A 21,016-nucleotide genomic window follows, 5' to 3' on the forward strand; every position below is an offset into this window, starting at 1 on the left:
AAGCAAAATTTTCGTTTGCGATTTCGTTGTGCTGGTTTTGTATGAAAATTTTCGTTTCGCCTAGTCTAAGTTTTTTTTTAATGTAGTCAGTTATTTAGTTTCAGCTTCTTTTTGTCAGGTTGCTACACCAGGTAAAGAACCCAGACAAGTTTCAAAACTTTTAAGGACTGTTAAAGATCATACAATTTCAAAATCATTTAAAATAAAATTAAAATGTTCAAAAACAGCTCTCCCGATTTTGATTATGTATAAAAATATTTTTTTTAGAAGTTATTAACAGAGATTATTATAAAACCATTTCTTGATTTCTGATTTCGTAAACGATTTCAACAAAAACGCTCCCTTAAAATCGTTTAGGAAATCTTATTATGAACACTCATTTAAAGAAATTTAATTTTTTTTTGAAAAATCAATATTTTTAAAACGATCCAACGAATTTTTTATGTGTCCCGGGTTTCGGCTCCAGAAATATGGTCACCGTAATGATAACTGAGGCGGTGGAAGATAGTTACGGCATTTTATAGAACAGTCAAATACAATCATTTTTTACTATGGGAGGGAGGAGTCTATCTCCCCTCGTTTAGGAGGGAGATGCAATTTTCTAAAAAAGAACTAAAAATGATAAAAAAAAATATTTAAATACAATGGCAGCACTTACAACTTTAAAAGATACCTTCAAAAGCCAGGATTTTACACTTATGTCAAGAATTCACTCATTCTGAAATCAAATGGAACAGGTCAAGTCCCTTCCACTCAATTCTGTTTTTTTGTTTTGTGTTTGTGAAATTTCAAATGTCAAATATTGATATTATATTTTTTTTTCAAACGAAAAAATTATAAAAATTATAAATCTGAAGACGACGGAATCTGAAGATTCAACTGCATTAAGGTACCCATTTAAATCTTATTATTAATTTTAATTTAATTTAAATTTTTGAATGACAACAAAAAAAGAATGATTGAGTATTTTTTTGTTGACATTTTAGTTTTCATGTATTAGTGCTTCTGATTTTAAATCAAGAAGAGAATTTCTCTTCTGAGAAGCGTTCTGTCTGTCAGTTTTGTGCGAATAAAACACTTTCAGAAGGATTCTGAATCATTCCGGACGCTTACGGAGAGCGAAAACGCCATTAATTTTAAATTTCAAATCAAGTTATTTCAATCATTAGTTTTTGAAATAATGGAATTCAAAATCAAAATCTGTGAATAAAAAGCTTAAAAAACATATTCAATACTATTTTTGTTAAGACTGTGGATTTCAATACAAAATTGATTGATAAAGTAAACTGCCTCAATTGATTCTTGATCAAACACTGAAAATCATATGTTTCTATGCCTAATAGTTTTTGAAAAAATTGAAAAACACGGAAACTACTTTTTTCAGATTCTTAATTTTTTATCTTACCTGGCCCGCTTCGCGGGTTCTCAAGATTTTAACTTTACTTTTTGGGTCCTCTGACCAACTCACGCAACTTTGTTGCTCCGCTTAGGGTATGTAAAGTCGTCTGACAGGCGCCAATGTCAACAGTTTTTTAAGTAAACAGTACCTTGCCTGGTCCGCTTCGTGGGGTTCTCAGGATTTTAACTTTACTTTTTGGGTCCTCTGTCCCGCTCACGCAACTTCGTTGCCCCGTTTAGGGTTTGTAAAGTCGTCTGGCAGGCGCCAATGTCAACAGCTTTTTACCCGCTTCTCGGGTTCTCAGGATTTTAACTAGAGATGCCGCGAACATTGATTTGGCCGAATACCGAATACTGAATATTCGGCCAAGGACACTCAGAAAAAAACGTTGGTAATTTCAAAAAATGTATACTTTGTCTCAAGAATAGATGTGGCTTAAAATATTCCCAACAACATCGTATTGTAACCATGAATAAGTGAACTACTTTTAAGATAAATGTCGGAACACACTACCAAAGATAGACATCTAAAATCGAATTATATATGAGGACTGTTCGCCAAGATCGAACGGCGGACCCATACAAGTGGTGGTACAAAATTTCATATTTTGACAACATTTGCTAAAGCCTACCTTTCTTCTCCTGGGACAAGTGTTTACAGCGAAAGACTATTTTTCGAAGGAGGAATAGTCTACGAAGATAAACGTAATCGTTTACTACCAACAAATGCGGAACAAATAGTTTTCATTCAACAGAACTTGCCTTTGTGCCAGGCTACACGGTGATTTTTCAATCACCTGAGCAGTGAGTTTGTGAGCAAGAGGGATGAAGAGTGAAGGGGGAAGATGCTCATGAAGGAAACTGAATTTTCTGAGGGCAGTACAGTTCCATTGCTAAGTTTTTCCTTTTTTTGACATTTGTTCCTAGAAAATGTAAAAGTGGAACGTGATTGGGCACAACAGTGTGTAGCCACCGCATGTGATTTTTCAATCGATTGAAAAATCACTGTGTAGCCAGGCATTTTAGTAGATTATAAGTACTAAAATTACAATTTTTTAATAAAATACACATTTTGGTATAATAATTTATGTCTTTTTTCTTCTCCATTTGGTATTCGGTATTCGAATACCGAATAACAGAAAAATAGGCCGAATACCGAATAGTGGCCGAATGTTCGCGGCATTTCTTATTTTAACTTTACTTTTTGGGTCCTCTGTCCCGGTCACGCAACTTCGTTGTTCCGCTTCGAGCATGTAAAGTCGACAGGCAGTCGCCAATATCAACAGCGTTTTAATCAAAAGTATTTTGCCTGGTCCCCTCGACAGAAAAGGAACTAAGCCCCCCATTAACAATAACATCATTAAAACACGTGCAATAAAATTTCTTCTTAAAATAAAGTAGTTTCTCTATTTTTCAATTTTCTCGGTTGGTAATTCTTAGAACGGTCCAGGACTGTCCGATCCTTGATTCCAAACGAACAGGCTTGGATACTTTTTTTTTTGATTCTAAAGTTTGGGTTTCTTTGTATTTGTGAACCGGAAAATAATGCGAACGCCTGATGAAAGTTTTGTTTTGTTTATTCGTGTTTATTCCATAAAAATTTATCTATTTTTTTGTTTTCTATACTTTATTTTAGTATAATTTAAAGTTTGGCATAGTAAAAAATCTCAATATTTAGAAATGAACAACAAAAAATAACATTTCATTAATTTGACGTCTTAAGTGTGAACATGTGTGTGTGATTCTGGTTTTGATTTTGCCTCAAAATTCGGAATCGATTTGCTCTTCTTTTCAGAATTAGAACTGCCATTGAGTGCCAAACGATCAGTTTCAGAATCGTTCACGGACGACCAAACGACCATACGCTGCAGTGGAAAACATTGAAATAATGTGAATTTTATTATGGTGTTGGTCACTTACCTAGTTACCAAAATGTCCTTTTAAGGTGATTTTCTGTAATACAAAATCCTGTAAAGCGACTGCGGAGCCACATCGCATCCATAGTGGCTGTTTTTTCCTATATAATATTTTCTGTACCTTCCTAAAATATTATTTGAAAATCAAAGAACGCTCGCATTTCTTCTAGCTAATAAAAACTTCATGAAATGAACAAATTGCATATTGATTGATTTTATATATCTACCTATGTACCAACCTACCTACATATATTTTACTTTTTCTTCCCTTACCATAGATAAAAATTTAGTAGACATTACATACCTATACACAAATACATATGTTAAAATTTAACTTAAATAAGGCTCACAAATTACAACTCTGATTCTACCTTCTATTCTGGGTTCCAGTCTACTTATCATATCGTAGTCGTAGACCCTCTTTCTTATCTATTTACTAACGAAGTGGATTACGTCGCCCTCGGAGCAGAACAGACCTACTACAACAAAACAAAATCAAAATTATTTTTATATTTTGTTATTTGTTTTCAGTTCCAGTAAAACCACCGGTGCGGGGTGTTGCTTTTCGTATTCTCGTATTCCTCAGAGTCTTACCCATTAGTTGTTTTCAATTCTCAACAAGTGTCGTTTGTAAATCAAAATGTCTATGTCGTTAGTGCGTTTGATTAAAGTTGAGGTAAGTTCGGTTCTTACTTAAATACTTATTACTTTCTCCAAATAATTTAAAGCAAAACAAAAAAAGACAGAGTATAATTTGGCTATACTAGAGCGCGTGTCAAGATTACGTAACTTTGTTTGTTAAATGACAAGAAGTAAAGTATTTTTGGTACTGAAATCAAAAGAATAAATTTGAATTATTTACAAATTCTACCACTTACCCAATTCAAATAAGAATACAAAATAAGGAGCGTGTTTTTTTTTTTCTTTAAATAAGTTTTAATCAGACAAATGTGTTTGACGTAGGTCCACAACGTCATCATAATTGAAGCATACAAGGAAAATCTTTTGTCGCTATGTGAACAAAAATAACGAGATTCAATTGATAAGTTTTTATAAGGCTTATAAACCTGCTCTGTGGATGATAGGCATGAGCATGAGTTCCAGTTTATTTTTTTTATAGATTTCAGGGATGGAAAACTAAATTTTTCAAATGAACTTATATGTAACTACCTATTAAAAGATTGTTCTGAAATGGAGCCAATTGACTTATGGATATTGAAATCCTTATCGTATACAAAATTTAAAAAAAAAATAAATCAAAAAGAGTTAAAATATTATACAAAAAATGCTCCGTTATCCGTTGCATAAACGAGTTTAATATCATAAAAAAGGACAGCAGTTAGAATAAATTAAAATTCGCAATAAAATGCAAACAAATCTATCATGCATACAAAATCAAGGAGGGCACTTAAAATATTTTAAATAAATATAAATAAAAAGAGGGCACTTTAATTAAAAAAAAAACACTTTTTTAAGATCTAACCGGGAACGGGTCGTTATTCTGTATTATTAAATTCTGTAAGACCAAAATTCTGTATTTCAATAAAAAAAACTCTGTATGAACATAATTCTGTATTCCATTATTTCGCTTTTCTATTAGGTGTGTTTTTTATTACCACCGGTCTTAACTGGACAAAAAAAACGCCTCGGGGCTTAACCTGAAATCTTGGCAGCACTGTATATTGAATGTTCAGAAAACAGCAGACACAACAAAAATTTAGAATTGTCATATTTTTCGCTTTCGTCATTTTCTTGTATTTTTCATGTATGTTTTACAAAGAGATACAAAAATGTAGGCTAGCAAAACTATTTTAATACATTTTGTCCTTTCAAACGTGAGTTTTCACGTTTTTAAACAAATTCTAAACAATTTATGAAAAATTTAGTTTGGTAGCACAGATTTAAAACTCTTCAAAAAGTTAAGCCCAGAGAAATCTCTGGGCTAAACAACTAAGCCCAAGGGGCTAAGGTGTTGTTGTATTTAACATGTAAATTGCTTAGCCCAGACTGCGTTTTTTTTGTCAAGTTAAGACCGGTTGTAATAAAAAACACACCTATTATTCTGTATTTCAAAATTCTGTAAATCTAAAATTCTGTTTTCAAAATTCTGTTTTCAAAATTCTGGAAATTCATTATTCTGCTTTTTGGAATTCTATATATTCCAAACCTATACCTTTTTGTCTTTCCTGTTAAGCAATTTGTATTCAGTTAACAAATTAAGTATAAAAGTGTATAAGAGCCGTTTGGTAAAACGAAACTTAAGGATTTATTATATACATTAGATTGATTCAAAACAAATTTTTTTTTTGTTCAAAGCATTGTTGAAAATATTGTTGGAAATGACGAAAAAAAAAATACTGTTAAAGTTTCAGCCCTTAATGTTAACATTAAGTACCGCCGCGCCGCATCGCAAATTTCTATTTCCCATACGATTTGTATGGGAAAGATTGTGTATTTGTGTTTATTTTTTTTTTATCTTTTTAATGGTTCATCAAAAAAGCTCTTATTAATTTTTTTGATTCACCCCCGCGTTTGGAAGTTATTCAACTTAAAAATATAAAAAGTCATTTTTTCTCATTTTTTTCCGATTTTTTTGACGAAATTATTAGGTTTTTCAAAAAATTTGGCAAAATTTTCGAATTTTTGTATTCTATGTTGCGTTTTGGTTTCACAGATCCTTTTATATTACTCTCAAACCCCTAATACTATCATATTAAATTTCTTCAATAAATTCGAATTATTCATTTTTTCAACTAAACATTATTTTAATTAATTTTTCGCGTCCGTTTTTTTTTAATTTTATAAATGCAATTTTGAAGAGCGTTCAATTTTATACAAGAAAATGATTAAATCTAGCCTTTTTGATGAACCATTAAAAAAAAAAAATTTTAAACACAAATACACAATCATTCCCATACAAATCGTATGGGAAAAAAGAAATTTGCGATGCGGCGGTACTTAATGTTAACATTAAGGGCTGAAATTTGTACAGTATTTTATTTTCGTCATTTCTAACAATATTTTCAACAATGCTTTGAACAAAAAAAATTTTTTTTTTGAATCAGTCTAATCTACATAACTAAATACCTCATGTGACAGTTTACGCAGAGGAAAAATTAGAGAATAAGAGATTGTGTTCTGCATAAATATTTAAGTTTCGTTTCAGACCTTGCAAAAAAAGACAAAAACAAATAAAAATTAACAAAAAAACAAAATGGTGAAATATGTACGAAGTGAAGATTCTTGGCTAAATATTACTAGTATTTTGGTATTCACGGTACAGTACCTTGCCATATTATTAGGCCCAAATGAAAAAAACAGAATTTTTCATGTTGCTGAATTTTTAAAGTTTTTGTCGAAGTATCTAAAATTTTGTTTGTCTCATTTACTTACACTTTTCATGTAGATACGGATTGACTTAAAAAAAAGTTGGAATAACATACTGTGAAGGTCTGCTCGTCTGGTCTTCTACGAAAGAATAAACTGCTAAAAATCTAAGAATCTTACGTAATAACCAGACGATCGGAGCTTCACTATTTATGCAAGATGGTGCTTTTGTCATAAAGTTAAGAATGTCACGTTATTCCTCGATACAAAAATTTATGTATTGGATCCGTGTGGAAATATTCCGGTCATGAATTCCATAGAAAACCGCTTTTGGAGCTTATTCCCTATCCCAACAAAAAATTCAAGATATTTCGACAAAAACTTTAAAAATTCAGCAACATGACACAAAAAATTGTATTTTTTTCACTTGGGCCTAATAATATGGCAAGGTACTGTATGTCATTCAAATTCAATCCAATGGCTGTAAGTCATATGCAAATTAATTGGGGATTTTCTTCAAAGAAAATACCAAAAATCTGTACTCCAAAATTCTGTAAATGATAAAAGAAAAATTGTTTTGATAATGAAAAAAAGTTAGCACTTTTTCCATTATCAAAACATTTTTTGTATTTACAGAATTTAAGAATACAGAATTTTGAATTTACAGAATTTTAAAATACAAAATTTTGAATTTACAGCATTTTAAAATACCGAATTTTGGAATACAGAATTTTGGAATCCGAATTCTGGCACATACAGAATTTCGACCCCAACCCGATTTAACCTGATTAAAGTTTTCCAAAGTACATATGGAATATAAAATGTTTGGGTGTTCTGACTTTAAGGATAAATAAATAAATAAAAATCGGACACTTTAAATACTTGAAATCAAAATAATTATACATTTTTATTCTTAACCTTTCAAAAAAAAAAAAAACACTTTTAGGATTTAACCTGATAAAGGTTTCCCAAAGTACACATGTATAATAAAATGTTTGGGTTTTCTGACTTTAAGGACTTTTTGAAGTTATACTTATTTCCCGGCGTTTTTATATCATATTTGACAAGAATGTCAAAGGGATTAACTAGTAACATCTAGTTCTCAGTTTTGTTAACAGTTTCGTTGAACATTTAAGTGAGTTTCACACACTTCTTTTGTGTTTATTTAAATTTTAATCAATTCCATATAAACCCAAGAATCACCGTTTAATTTTCCTTATGTACTTACTCACCCTGTATAAACATATCCAGTAACTAAAAACAGGCATTTTTTTCTAACGACGAGAATTGAAGCACGCAAGAGAAATCTCTTTAGTCACTATATATACAAATAACAACGACATTCAATTGATAAGTTTTTATAAGGCATTTAAAACTGCTCTGTGGATGATAGGCATGAGCTTGAGCATGGGTTCCAGATATCAGGGATGGCAAACTACATTTTCCCAATGAACATACATATATATTAAGATTGTACTGAAAAGGAGCTAATAATTTTTTTTTTTCAAATAGAATATTATACAAAAACAAATGCTCTTTTGTTGCTTCCGTTGTGTAACTAGTTTAACTGACAGCTATACACAAAATATGTACATTCATACAAACAATAGGTCTGTTTGGGTACTGCCTAAAACAGAAATATTTCAACTTTTTTCAACTTTTTTAACCCAATTCCTGTTTGGGTACTCTGAAATTGTACATTTTTTCACAAAAAAGATGGCCGCGAGAGAGAAAAAAATTTCCCCTTCTTGCGAATTTCTGCCCAAAAAATTTCATCGAACAAAAATCTGAAATCTGTCAAAAGGTAGTGCTTTCTCTGTTTTTCTTTATTTGTTCTTGTCGCACAACATAAAGAAAACAATCTACAAACATGGTGGCGTGGATTTTGTTCTTGTTTTTTTTTTATTTATTTCTTTTTAGTGATGTAATGCTCAAAACAAATTAATATTTTATGAACAAAATAATAAAAAAACTGTTTCAAAAATAAAACAAAGTGTTTTTTTAATATTATTCATTTCTTTTTTTTTTAATTTGTGTTTACATTTTTTAATGAACAAAACAAAGTACAAACATGGCGATGTGGCCATGTTTTGTGTTTTTATTTTTATTTTTTGTGTTTTAATGGTTAAACAGTGCTTTATTTTATAAATGATTTATGAAAAAATGAATAAAAAAAAAATAGTTTGTAAAACAAAACAAAATGTTTTGATATTTTTCCTTTCTTTATTTTTTTTTTCAATTGGTGTTGTTGTTTACATTGTTGTTGTAGAAAAAGTAGCAGAAAATTTTGTGCCAAAAGCGTTTGGGTACTTTTACACAATTTTTCTTTCTCTGAGAGAATTTCATCCCCACTCCTTAAAATTTGACAGGTTTCATATTTTTGTGCAAAAAGAACCCAAACAGACCTAATATTGAAAATTTCTCAAAACCGGCCTAACGATCTTAATTTAAATTTTTGTACCCAGGTAATGTCCCGGCCATAGGGGATTATGCACAGAGAAAAAATAAGGCAGGGATGACTATGCTTCTGGTATATTTAACTTTATTTCTGGTATATTTAACTTTATTCTGATAAAATATATAAATAATTATAAGTAAAGTTATCCCTGGCGTTATGTTTTCTCCGTGTGGTTATAGTAGGATCAAAATTTGTATTCACACTTGTTGGAATATATTTTTGTGAAAAAACAATCTTGTATGTCCAGTAAACTTGTCGTTTTTGTAGACGACGCACACTGGGGCAGCTCCAGTGTCGAAGAAGAAAAAACTTTTTCTTTTCTGAAAGTATACGGTATTTATGATATGAAAAATGCATTTTTTTTTTATTTTCATGCCTTGAACTATGTTAGACCCGCGATCAAAGTTGACAAGTTGGTTGTGAAATTTGAAATTGGGAAATAGTACAGAAATGAGTTCCTTTTGTTTTTTTTATAACTTTGTTATTTATTGTGCCTATTAAAATATAAAACGACATACGTTACGGTTTATTTTTTTTAACCCTAGATGGTTATGCTTCGTCGAATTGACGAACACATTTTTCAAATTTTTAAATTTCCTTAAAAACATCCCCAATAAATTTTAACTTTTAGTGAGGAAAATATTATGATATCTGCACTATTTTATCGCTGGAAACGGTTGGCGCCCCTTGTGTGTAGTTATTTTTTGTATTTATTTAGAATGATTTTATATTTTGCACAAAATATTGTTTATTATTCAATTTGCATTTGAATATTTGAATATATCGTGTCAAAAAGAGAATCTTTTGTGAAAGCGTATTCCACCTTAATTGAAATTAAGTTACTTTTTGCTGGGCCCTCGCACGTTCCCACCAATCTTTACTCGGGCCCTGTTTCGATGCATATGTGTTTGTGTAGCTAACGCTATTATTTTGTAAAAATACCGCACTCGTTTCTCCAAAAACCCATTCCTGTACTTCTTATTCTTTGTAATAATAAAAACAAAACTCATCAGACATTCAAATTTGACGTTTCACAAAAATACAAAGAACCAAACTTCAGAACCAAGAAAAGTATCCAAGTTTGATCGTTTGATCGTTTGGCATTCCGGATCGGATAGTCCTGGACCGTTCTAAAAATTACCAAAGGAAAACGTTATTAGAGTCCGATTTGTGAATCTGGCAGCCAAAAGAGGGGGTGAAAAGGGGAAAAAGTGGAAAAATCTCAGATTGCATGATCTACATATTTGCGTCTTGAAATTAAAAAAATGGATTCGATATTAAAAAATCTGAATATGGATTTTTATCAAGATTCACACATGTAAGCACACGCACTTTCGCACATACTCCTCTGTTTGACATTTGTCTGACTATATGTTGTTGTTTAGTTTTAAAAAGGTTTTTTATATTAATAGATGGTTAATAAAATGCACGACTGGGGTCGCACGTACTTGCTCTTATGCTTAAAGTTACTCTAATGTTAAAGCTTTTTATTCAAGAAAGTTAAGAAAAATTAAGAAATAAAAAAAAAAATCTGTTTTCATAATTAATTAAATACCGTTTTAAATGATCTTTCACAAAAAACCAAGTATGCCAGTTTACTGCTTGTATAAAAAGGAATTTTTAGAAAAAAAATTTCGAAAATCGTTAGAGCCGTTTTGTAAAAAAATAATTTTTTATATATAAAAATTTTCTAACATTTTTCAAAAAAACAGTTGGTATGCCATTTTGAATAAATAATTTATTTACTTATAAAAACGAGTTTTCAAAATTTTTCATAAACCGGTTTTCAAAAAATTGATTTTTCAAAAAAAAAATTTGAAATATTTTTTAAAAATCCAAAAATGAGTTTTTTGAAAATTTTCTAAGATTTTAATATTACCTTTACCTAAATGCTTTTGTATAAAAATTTTCGTTGGAATCGGGTTGGTCTTGAACGAGATATTCATAAATCAAAGAAACCGTTCTATGACATGTACCGTTAATAAAGGTAAAAAAATATTTTTTTTATTTCGAAAGTTGGCTCTTATGTTTAATACTATACTCAAAAATTTTAATCATAATCGTTAGAGCCGTTTTTGAAAAAAATTAACTTTTCTATTTCCGTTATATGACAGGTACCGTTAGTTTTGGTCCTAAAAAAAAAATTTCAATTTGTCCTCTAGGGAATCACCCAAAACTGTTAACTTCCAAGTTTGAACAAAATCGCTCAAATAGTTTAGGCTGTAGCTCGAGGTACATACAGACAGACAGACAGACAGACGGACAGACAGACAGAATTGCCGGACCCACTTTTTTGGCATTCTCCATCATCGTAATATCATATAAAATTGTTATCTCGAGTTCGATTTTTTTTACGAATCCTAAACTTGCCCTATAGTACCTATATCGCAAGTAAAAAATCAATGATTGTTATCTCGAGTTCGATTTTTTTTACGAATTCTAAACTTTTGCGAAAACTAAACTATAGTATCGCTAGTAAAAAGTGAGGCATTTCACAAAGTAATTTGAGTTACACAAACACAGGGTCGGAATAAAGATTGGTGGTTACTTGCAAGGGGCCCAGTAAAAAGTTCCTAAAGGCTTGACCACACCGGAAGGGTATGCGGTAGTGGTACGGGTAATTGTATGAACAAAATTTTAAACTGGAACACCAATGTTAAGGAGTGGAATTTTTTTCATACAATTACGCATACCGCTACCGCATATCTTTCCGGTGTGGCCAAGTCTTAAATTGTAATTAAGGAAATACGCTTTCACGGACGATTCTCTTTTCCTAACGTTTCTGAAATAAAATAAATTAACCCTATAAAATATTTATTTTACATTTATTTTTTAATAGACCCGCCTCCTTACACAACGATGCTATTCATCAAGCTCGGCCCCAACGACTAAACTTTTCATCGATGGCAAATTTGTTGAGTCCAAAACAAAGGATTGGATTGATCTGCACGATCCTGCTACAAACAAAGTGGTCACAAGAGTTCCGAAAGCAACTCCTGAAGAAATGCAGCAAGCCTTAGAGTCTTCAAAGAAAGCTTTTAAGAGCTGGTCTCAAACTTCGGTTCTATCGCGACAACAAATTATGTTTAATCTTCAAGCTCTCATAAAAAAGAATATGGCCGAATTGGCCAAAAATATCACCCAGGAGCAAGGAAAAACTTTGATTGATGCTGAGGGTGATGTCTTGCGTGGTCTTCGTAAGTTGCTTTTGATAAGTTTTTTATATTTGTTCTAACCATTTTTTTAAAGAGGTTGTTGAACACTGCTGCAGCATACCATCTCTAACTATGGGAGAACATGTGCCCAACATTGCCAAGGATATGGATAGTTACTCTTTGACTTTGCCATTGGGAGTAACTGCTGGAATTGCTCCTTTTAACTTCCCTGCTATGATTCCATTATGGATGTTCCCAGTAGCAATCACTTGTGGAAACACGAGCATCATTAAACCCTCAGAGCGCGTTCCAGGAGCCACAATGATGCTCATGGAGCTTTTAAACGAAGCCGGGTGCCCACCAGGAGTCGTGAATGTTATCCACGGCGCACATGATTCCGTGAACTTCATCTGTGACGCTCCTGAAATTAAAGCAGTTTCATTTGTTGGCTCTGACCAAGCTGGTAAATATATTTATGAGCGTGCAGGCCGTAATGGAAAACGTGTCCAAAGCAACATGGGTGCTAAGAACCATGGTGTAATAATGGCTGATGCTAACAAAGAAAACACTTTAAACCAACTTACCGGTGCAGCATTTGGGGCCGCCGGTCAACGTTGCATGGCACTCTCAACAGCTGTATTCGTTGGAGAGGCGCAGAAGTGGATTCCAGATTTGGTGGAACGTGCCCAAAAATTGAAAGTCAACGCTGGGCACCTTCCTGGAACTGACATTGGACCAGTTATTAGCCCAGAATCTAAGCAGCGAATCTTTGACTTGGTTCAATCAGGAGTTGATGAAGGTGCCAAATTGCTTTTAGACGGCCGAAATATTAAGGTTCCTGGATACGAGGGGGGTAATTTTGTCGGACCAACAATATTGTGCAATGTTAGTCCACAAATGAAGTGCTACAAGGAAGAAATTTTTGGACCTGTACTCGTTATTTTGAATGCGGATACAATTGATGATGCTATTGAGCTAATAAACAAAAACCCATATGGAAATGGAACAGCTATATTCACAACTAATGGAGCAACTTCAAGAAAATTTGTGAATGAAATTGACGTGGGACAAGTTGGCGTAAATGTGCCTATTCCAGTGCCACTTCCAATGTTCTCTTTCACTGGTTCGCGAGGCAGTTTTATGGGTGATCATCACTTTTATGGTAAACAAGGAGTTAAGTTTTACACACAAACTAAGACTGTGACTCAATTGTGGCGCCAAACTGATGTCAGCCATACTCAAGCTGCCGTTGCAATGCCCACAATGAAGTAAAGTCGAGATATAATTAAGTTAAGTCGTAAGGGTTAATGAAAAAACTAAATACTCATGTTAATGAAGTCTTTACGGTCAGTTGATTTATGCTTCTTTTTACTGATTTGCATTTATAGTTATACCAATAATATGTGAAGGTGTATAGTACATAGGTATATAGTGAAGCGATTGTATATTTTTTAATAAGTTATTGTAATAGAACTTTTTTTTGTATTTTATTAGATTAAATAAACTCAACATCAAAAAACATACAATGTATATACTGGGAATTGGATTTTCTTCTTTCAGCAAAAACGATATTTTACAGCTAAATATTATAGTCTGATGAAAAAAATTCATTACTATTAAAATCATTAGTAAAATTAGTTTCGCTTAAAGCAAAAACATCAAAAGGAAGGTCTTGCGACCTTAAGAATACATCAGAAGCTTTGGAGCGATAATAAAGGGACAAGCATATTAGTTTTTTGAAGTCTACTCAAATCGAGTCTATTACTAGGGTCCAATCTTTTGTAAACACTTTTGATACCAATGAAATCTTTCTTTGTCCTTTTCTCTCTTGAAAGAACATAAGAATTTGACAGTTCCTTTACCATTTTACCAAGTTTTCACTTTTAGACGTTTACATTTTTGCATAAAAGGAACTAATATTTAATCGCCTCATGGCAAAGCGTTTTTCTTATGAGGTTCAGGGAAAACTAACAAAAACGTCTTTTTTGTTCCCTATCTACAAAAACCTAAAAAGTGAAACAAATTTACATAATTAAATGTTTTTTATTTCCTTTTAGTGCTATTTGTTTTTGTTTATTAACCCTCTTTTTTGCGAATTTGGTTTATACTTTTTCATGTCGCTAGAACTTTTTTCGGTCTCACTATTTTATAGAGAATCATATATGAAATTGATGTAGAACATTCCGAGGAATTCGAATATTGTATTCACAATTCAAAAGAAATGTATTTTTACCCTTATAAAGACAGTTTTTTGTGACCACTTTTAAAGAGGGTTAAAGCAAAAAATAAGCTTTCTGCATCATTATATTTGATTTTAAGGTAAGAAAAACTGTCAAAAAATTTGTTTGAAAATGTTCACATTTTGAGCCAATGTAGTTAAAGGTATAACTACAATGCAAAAAGTCAAAAAGTCAAAATTTTCAAACTCATTTAATGATAGTTTCTTCAACCAAAAAATTAAAAATAAATGCAGAAAGCTTATTTTTTGGTTTGAAAAACAATTTTTGTAGTTTTTTCCAAAAACAAATGGAGCTTGAAAGAAATAAATTTTTTTTAATTTTGTAAATTTCCCACTTTTTCACTTTTTAGGTCATTGTTGTTAAGCCTTAAGGCTTTAAAAGTATAACTACAACGGCAACTTTTTGCAAAAAGCCAAAAAGTGATAGATTTCAAACTCATTTTATGGCAGTTTTTACGACGACAAAATAAAAAATAATGATGCAAAAATCTTATTTTTTGGTTTCAAAAAAAATGTTTGTTGTTTTTTTCTAAAAACAAATATTGCTAGAAAGAAATAAATTGTAAATTTCCCACTTTTTCACTTTATAGGTCACTTTAAGGTATGTATAACTACAATGGCCAATGAAAATTTTCAAACTCATTTTGTGACAGTTTCTCCGACCACAAAATTAAAAATAATTTTGCAGAAAGCCTATTTTTTGGTTTCAAAAACAATTTTTGTAGTTTTTTCAAAAATTTTTACAAATAAAACAATAGCGCTAGAAAGAAATAAAAAAAATTAATTTTGTAAATTTCCCACTTTTTCACTCTTTAGGTCATTGTAGTTATGGCTTTAACATAAAAAAGACGTTGTCGTGCGACGCAGTTGGTGTGTTAAAACCTTAAGAATTGATTTGTTTGATTAAAGTGCCTGGCTACACAGTGATTTTTCAATCGATTGAAAAATCACATGCGGTGGCTACACACTGTTGTGCCCAATCACGTTCCTTTTTTACATTTTCTAGGAACAAACGTCAAAAAGAGGAAAAATTTAGCAATGGAACTGTACTACCCTCAGAAAATTCAGTTTCCTTCATGAGCATCTTCCCCCTTCACTCTTCATCCCTCTTGCTCACAAACTCACTGCTCAGGTGATTGAAAAATCACCGTGTAGCCTGGCACAAAGGCAAGTTGTGTTGAATGAAAACTATTTGTTCCGCATTTGTTGGTAGTAAACGATTACGTTTATCTTCGTAGACTATTCCTCCTTCGAAAAATAGTCTTTCGCTGTAAACACTTGTCCCAGGAGAAGAAAGGAAGACTTTAGCAAATGTTGTCAAAATATGAAATTTTGTACCACCACTTGTATGGGTCCGCCGTTCGATCTTGGCGAACAGTCCTCATATATAATTCGATTTTAGATGTCTATCTTTGCAGTAGTAGGTAGTGTGTTCCGACATTTATCTTAAAAGTAGTTCACTTATTCATGGTTACAATACGATGTTGTTGGGAATATTTTAAGCCACATCTATTCTTGAGACAAAGTATACATTTTTTGAAATTACCAACGTTTTTTTCTGAGTGTCCTTGGCCGAATATTCAGTATTCGGTATTCGGCCAAATCAATGTTCGCGGCATCTCTAGTTAAAATCCTGAGAACCCGAGAAGCAGGTAAAAAGCTGTTGACATAGTAAATAACGTTTGAGCACAATAAATAGCAATATATGGCCGTGTGTGAATTGCGTTAAATAGTTAACACCGTGTAAAATTTTTGACATAATTGAGGTGAATAAAAAATTTTCAGCTGTTAAAAATTTATTGGGCTCTGGGACCTGGTTAAATTTGAGTTACATTTTTTTTGCAGATGGTTTTGTTTTGTTTTTTTTCTTTTTATTAAAAATGAGTTTTATGGCAGAAAAGAGGAAGAGAAAAATATTAAACAATAAGCCGCCATACACCTGAAATTTTTTTGTTCACCTCAATAGTGTCAAAAATTTTACACGGTGTTAACTATTTAACGCAATTCACACACGGCCTTACTACTGTATACTGTGAAGATCTACACCTGAACTCACCTTTAATAAATGTGAACATATCTTAATAAGTATCTGAACGCAACCATTAAAATTTTCCTTGAGAAATTTACACGGATTTGCACACACGGAAGATTTGACATTTCTCAAACGTCAAGCTGAAAGATTTCTTCGTGTTGTTAATTTGAGAACACCAACTTCAAATAAAGAGTAAATTCTAATTGAATATCGTTTTTTTATTGCGGAAAAATAAATTAAAAAAAAAAAACAATTTGCGATCAGAATATATTTTTTCCTGGCATAGTTATTGTGAAAAAGTCAAATTACTGTGATTTTTCTTCCCGTGATTGTCTTCAGGATATTTTTTCTCTTTAAAACGACAGCATACGGCCAAAATAACTAACCTTTTACTTCATCTTCACTCAGATCTTAATAATATCTGCAATTTCCTATTGATTTTGATTTAATTGAATTTATATTACCGAAGAAAATAAACAAAATTATTGATCAAAGGAATCTCTGGTTTTATTTTGCAGAACTTGTTTTGATTTCAGATTGACGTACGTGTAAAAATTGTTGTCAAAGGACACACACACAATCGCAAAAAGAATTCGATCTGTTTTCATGTTCCTTTTTAACACCAAAAATTCGATTTTAAAAATTGAAAGGAATTCGACATTAAACTTCTACAATTGTAGCTTAAGGCAGTGTGCGAATTGCGTTAAAATGTTGGTTAAAATTTCTACCACGATTAAAATTTGACGTTTGGTTAAAAAAGGGATCAAATTTATTTTTTTGCTGTGCGAAATGTATTAAATGGGACTTTTTCCTTAGTACTACTTTGAATAAAAATCCCTATTTTATTTAACAAAACCCAGTTGAAAATATATCAAGTTAAATATTCTAGTATGAAAATGTAAGAAATTCTCAATTTCACATATTTTTTTTATTTTATCGATAAATTCCCATTTCATTATGATCAAAAAGAAATGTATTAATTCAGTCTTCTAACACTAATTCGTGATTCACCAGCTGCCAACAAAATAGAAATATAAAAAATAAAAAACAAACAAACAATTAGTAGATTTTCAATTTTTCAAGATGATGGTTTTCAAAAAATTTTGATTTTTTGGTGATCGGACAGACATGTTAGTCAATTGAACGACATGTCTGTCCGGCAGACATTAGGGTTATTCACGTAAACGCGGAAAACCCGTAGAAACTGTAGAATTTTTTATCGGTAGAAAAGAGCTGTCAAAATTTGTATGGGAAAAATATTCCGCAAATCATAGAATTTTATCTGACAAATTTGAAGCAGAAACCGTAGAAAAAAATCAGATAAACTTTGGGTGTGTTCAATCACCTATCGGATAAGCTATCTAGGATGCCCGTATATGGAATATCTTTTTGAACGCGATTTATGTCTTAAGACATAATAATAATTAAGATAATAATTATTATTTAGATAACCACAAATATTTGAGCAAATTACATTTTTTTCAAGTTCAATTTGACGTTTAGCAACAGCTGTTTGTTTCCCTTGTTTACGCAATTATTTTCTGCTGGGGTGTTCATTTAACAGGGCTATTCTGGGCAACCTCACTGATGTCTCACAAGTCACAATAACCTCATAACTCCAGTTAAACTCGATTTTGTGACTTTTTCGTATTCTAACGAAAACCTCACTGTTTTAGCACAAGTCTAAGGACAAGCACTAATCGTATAAGCTGAAAATAATTATTTAAATGAAACAAACGATTTAACGTGGAAAAGCCGAAGCAAAAACCACGATCAGATTTTTTATTCTCTCCAATGATAAAACTTTCCGTTAACAAAAATATCTTTCCGATAACCAAACTTTCTGTCCGAATCTTTCCGCTTTCGTCTTAATACTAAAAATAAAATGGTTTCTCTCCAATAAGAAGGAGAGAAAACATAGAAACATAGAACGAGAGCACAAAGTAGCTCTGTTCAACTATCCAAAAACATCGAACGAGAGTTGATGAACTCTTCGTTCGATACAGTCCCGGCGAAAACCTACGGTTTTCCACCATCTATCGTCTTGCTGATCGTCTTATCTTTCGCCTTTTCTCGTCACAAACAGGATTACTCTTCTATTGGTAAAATACAAATCTTCTGCACCGGCCTCTTTAGCTGATTGGTTGCAGTCTGTATCATCACATTTCGAACAAGTCCATCTTTTCCGGGTATCACCTTGATGATCCTTCCCATAGCCCACGCTGAAGGCGGGAAATTCTCACTCTTAATAATGCACAGCTGACCTACCTGGACGTTGTGCTTCTCTCTTCTCCATTTCTTTCGTTCTAGTAATGTCACCCGATATTCCTCTTTCCATCTTACCCAAAAGTGAGTAAGCATTCTCTTTCGTTCTTTCCATAGTTGTACGCCATGTGTACTTGGTATCTCTCCCGTTATGAATGGTAGTGGAAGCACTAATGGCTCTCCCACCAGAAAATGTCCCGGCGTTAACGCCTGTAAATCATTCGGATCGTCACTGAGTGCCTGCAATGGCCTTGAGTTCAAAATTGCTTCTATTCCAGCAAGCAATGTCAACATCTGCTCATAAGTCAGTACTTTCGCTCCGACCACTCTTGTTAAGTGAAATTTCATAGATTTCACTGCGGCCTCATAGATGCCACCTTGATGTGGCGCTGCTGGAGTCATAAATCTCCACTCTGTCCCTTTCGCACCAAGAAAGTCTATCGTCTCTTTCCCTTGCCAAGCTTCTTTCGCTTTCTGTAGTTCTTTCGCAGCTTCAACGAACGTGGTGCCGTTGTCGCTGTACATTCTTTCGCATCTTCCCCTTCGGGATATAAATCTTTCGTAGCAGGCAATGAATGCAGTTGATGTCAGACTTGACACAACATCGATATGTATGGCTCTCGTTTTGAGACAAACAAAAATAGAGACCCAACATTTCTGTCTCGTTATCTGTTCACCGACTCTGTCCAATGTTTTGATTTCAAATGGTCCCGCATAATCTACACCTGTGTGTAGAAATGCCTTTCCAGGAGTTACTCTTTCCTTCGGCAGATCTGCCATTAGCTGACTTTCGTATCTGTGGTTGTATCGAACACAAACCAAACACTTGTGTATGAACATTCTCAATTCGCTTCTTAATCTCGGAATCCAAAATCTTTCTCGTATGTGTTGCATCATGACCTGAACAGCCCCGTGCTTTGTTGCCTTGTGAGCACTGTCCATTATCAGCCATGCTAGTCGAGAACCAGTCGGTACTATAGCTGGATGTTTCTTTCCATATTCTATCTCAGATCTTTCCAGTCGCCCCCCAGCCCTCAGGACCAATTTATCATCCAATACAGGCTTTAGAGCTTCTATCTTACTTCTCCCGTGCAAATTTCTCTTCTTTCGGATGGCAGTTATTTCTTTCCCAAAATATCTTTCCTGTTCTCTCCGCAGCAGATATACTATCGCACCTTCTTTCTCTGACGATGTGAGTTGAATCGCCTTTCTTTCCAGCTTCGTTGCGTACCGCAACGAACGTCTTCGCCTCTTTCCGTACTTTCTCTCCCATTCTCTCGATTCTTTCACCTTCGCTTTTACTTTGTCTATGAAGCGAAAAACGTATGCAGTAACGTTAATTGCTTTCTCCAGTGTGCTCGTACATTCATGTATCGGAACACTCTTTCCAGTCTCTTTGATATTCATATATAACATGTCGTGAAACTTGATGAGAGTAAACACTTTCATCTCATCCCTCCCCCCATCTGAAAGATTTGGCACATAGTTTTCAGATTTCCATTCGGAGTGAGGAAGTGATAGCCAGTCCGGTCCCTCCAGCTATAACTTGCTGTCGACCAGCGCAGATGGCTTCATTCCCCTGCTCAGCAGGTCAGCAGGATTGTCTTTCGTATCTACATGCTTCCATCTTTCGACTTTCGTATTTGTTTGAATCGACGAAACTCTGTTCGCGATATAAGTCTTTAAATCGCATGGTGGTTTGCTAATCCAATGTAAAGCAACAGTCGAATCTGTCCAGAGGTTGTACTCTATGTCTTTCCATTGCATAATTTCTTTCACATTGACGAATAACCTTCCCAGCAGCTCAGCAGCTGCTAGTTCAAGACGTGGTATCGTGATTGTCTTTAATGGTGCTACACGCGTTTTTGATATAAGCAGTGTAGACTTGATCTTTCCATTTGGATATTCTGTCCTGACATAAATTACTGCCCCATAGGCTTTCTCAGACGCATCTGAGAACCCATGAATTTCTTTCCTTACATCTTTCGATGTACCTATCCATCTATCCATTTTAAATCTTTCCAAGAAAGTAATTTCTTTCCAAAAATCTTTCCATCTTTCCTGAATGTCTTTCGACAATTCATCATCCCAATCCTTCTTTCCTCGCCATATGTCTTGTATAAGAATTTTACCAAGAATCGTTACTGGCGATAAAAATCCATTTGGATCGTACAACTGTGCTACACAGCTAACTACTTTCCTCTTTGTCATTATATCCTCAGATAT

At 33.0% G+C, this 21,016-nt stretch overlaps 2 protein-coding genes and 1 long non-coding RNA gene across 5 annotated transcripts; 1 reads left to right on the forward strand and 2 right to left on the reverse strand.

Moving 5' to 3' along the window:
• Window positions 1–1,255: 1,255 nt before the first annotated feature.
• Window positions 1,256–3,776, reverse strand: LOC129909143 (uncharacterized). Of its 3 annotated transcripts, none has more exons than XR_008771417.1 (4): window positions 3,686–3,776; window positions 3,558–3,618; window positions 3,319–3,439; window positions 1,256–3,263 (listed from the first exon to the last, which is right to left on the reverse strand). It is a non-coding gene; the product is annotated as an uncharacterized LOC129909143 (long non-coding RNA). The 3 variants fall into 3 exon arrangements; XR_008771416.1 differs by having other exon boundaries at window positions 3,319–3,484; XR_008771415.1 differs by having other exon boundaries at window positions 3,319–3,484; window positions 3,542–3,618.
• A 74-nt stretch (window positions 3,777–3,850) lies between these two features.
• On the forward strand, window positions 3,851–13,782 carry LOC129909141 (probable methylmalonate-semialdehyde dehydrogenase [acylating], mitochondrial). Its single transcript, XM_055986123.1, has 3 exons — window positions 3,851–3,990; window positions 11,939–12,296; window positions 12,349–13,782. Exons 1-3 carry the CDS (start codon window positions 3,955–3,957, stop codon window positions 13,524–13,526), a joined length of 1,572 nt encoding a protein of 523 aa, XP_055842098.1. The 5' UTR covers window positions 3,851–3,954; the 3' UTR covers window positions 13,527–13,782.
• A 4,831-nt stretch (window positions 13,783–18,613) lies between these two features.
• Window positions 18,614–20,206, reverse strand: LOC129909474 (uncharacterized). Its single transcript, XM_055986553.1, has one exon. It carries the CDS (start codon window positions 20,204–20,206, stop codon window positions 18,614–18,616), a length of 1,593 nt encoding a protein of 530 aa, XP_055842528.1.
• Window positions 20,207–21,016: the final 810 nt, after the last annotated feature.

The sequence above is a fragment of the Episyrphus balteatus genome, chromosome 2 (genome assembly GCF_945859705.1).
Source record: "Episyrphus balteatus chromosome 2, idEpiBalt1.1, whole genome shotgun sequence".
Lineage (NCBI taxonomy): Eukaryota > Metazoa > Arthropoda > Insecta > Diptera > Syrphidae > Episyrphus > Episyrphus balteatus.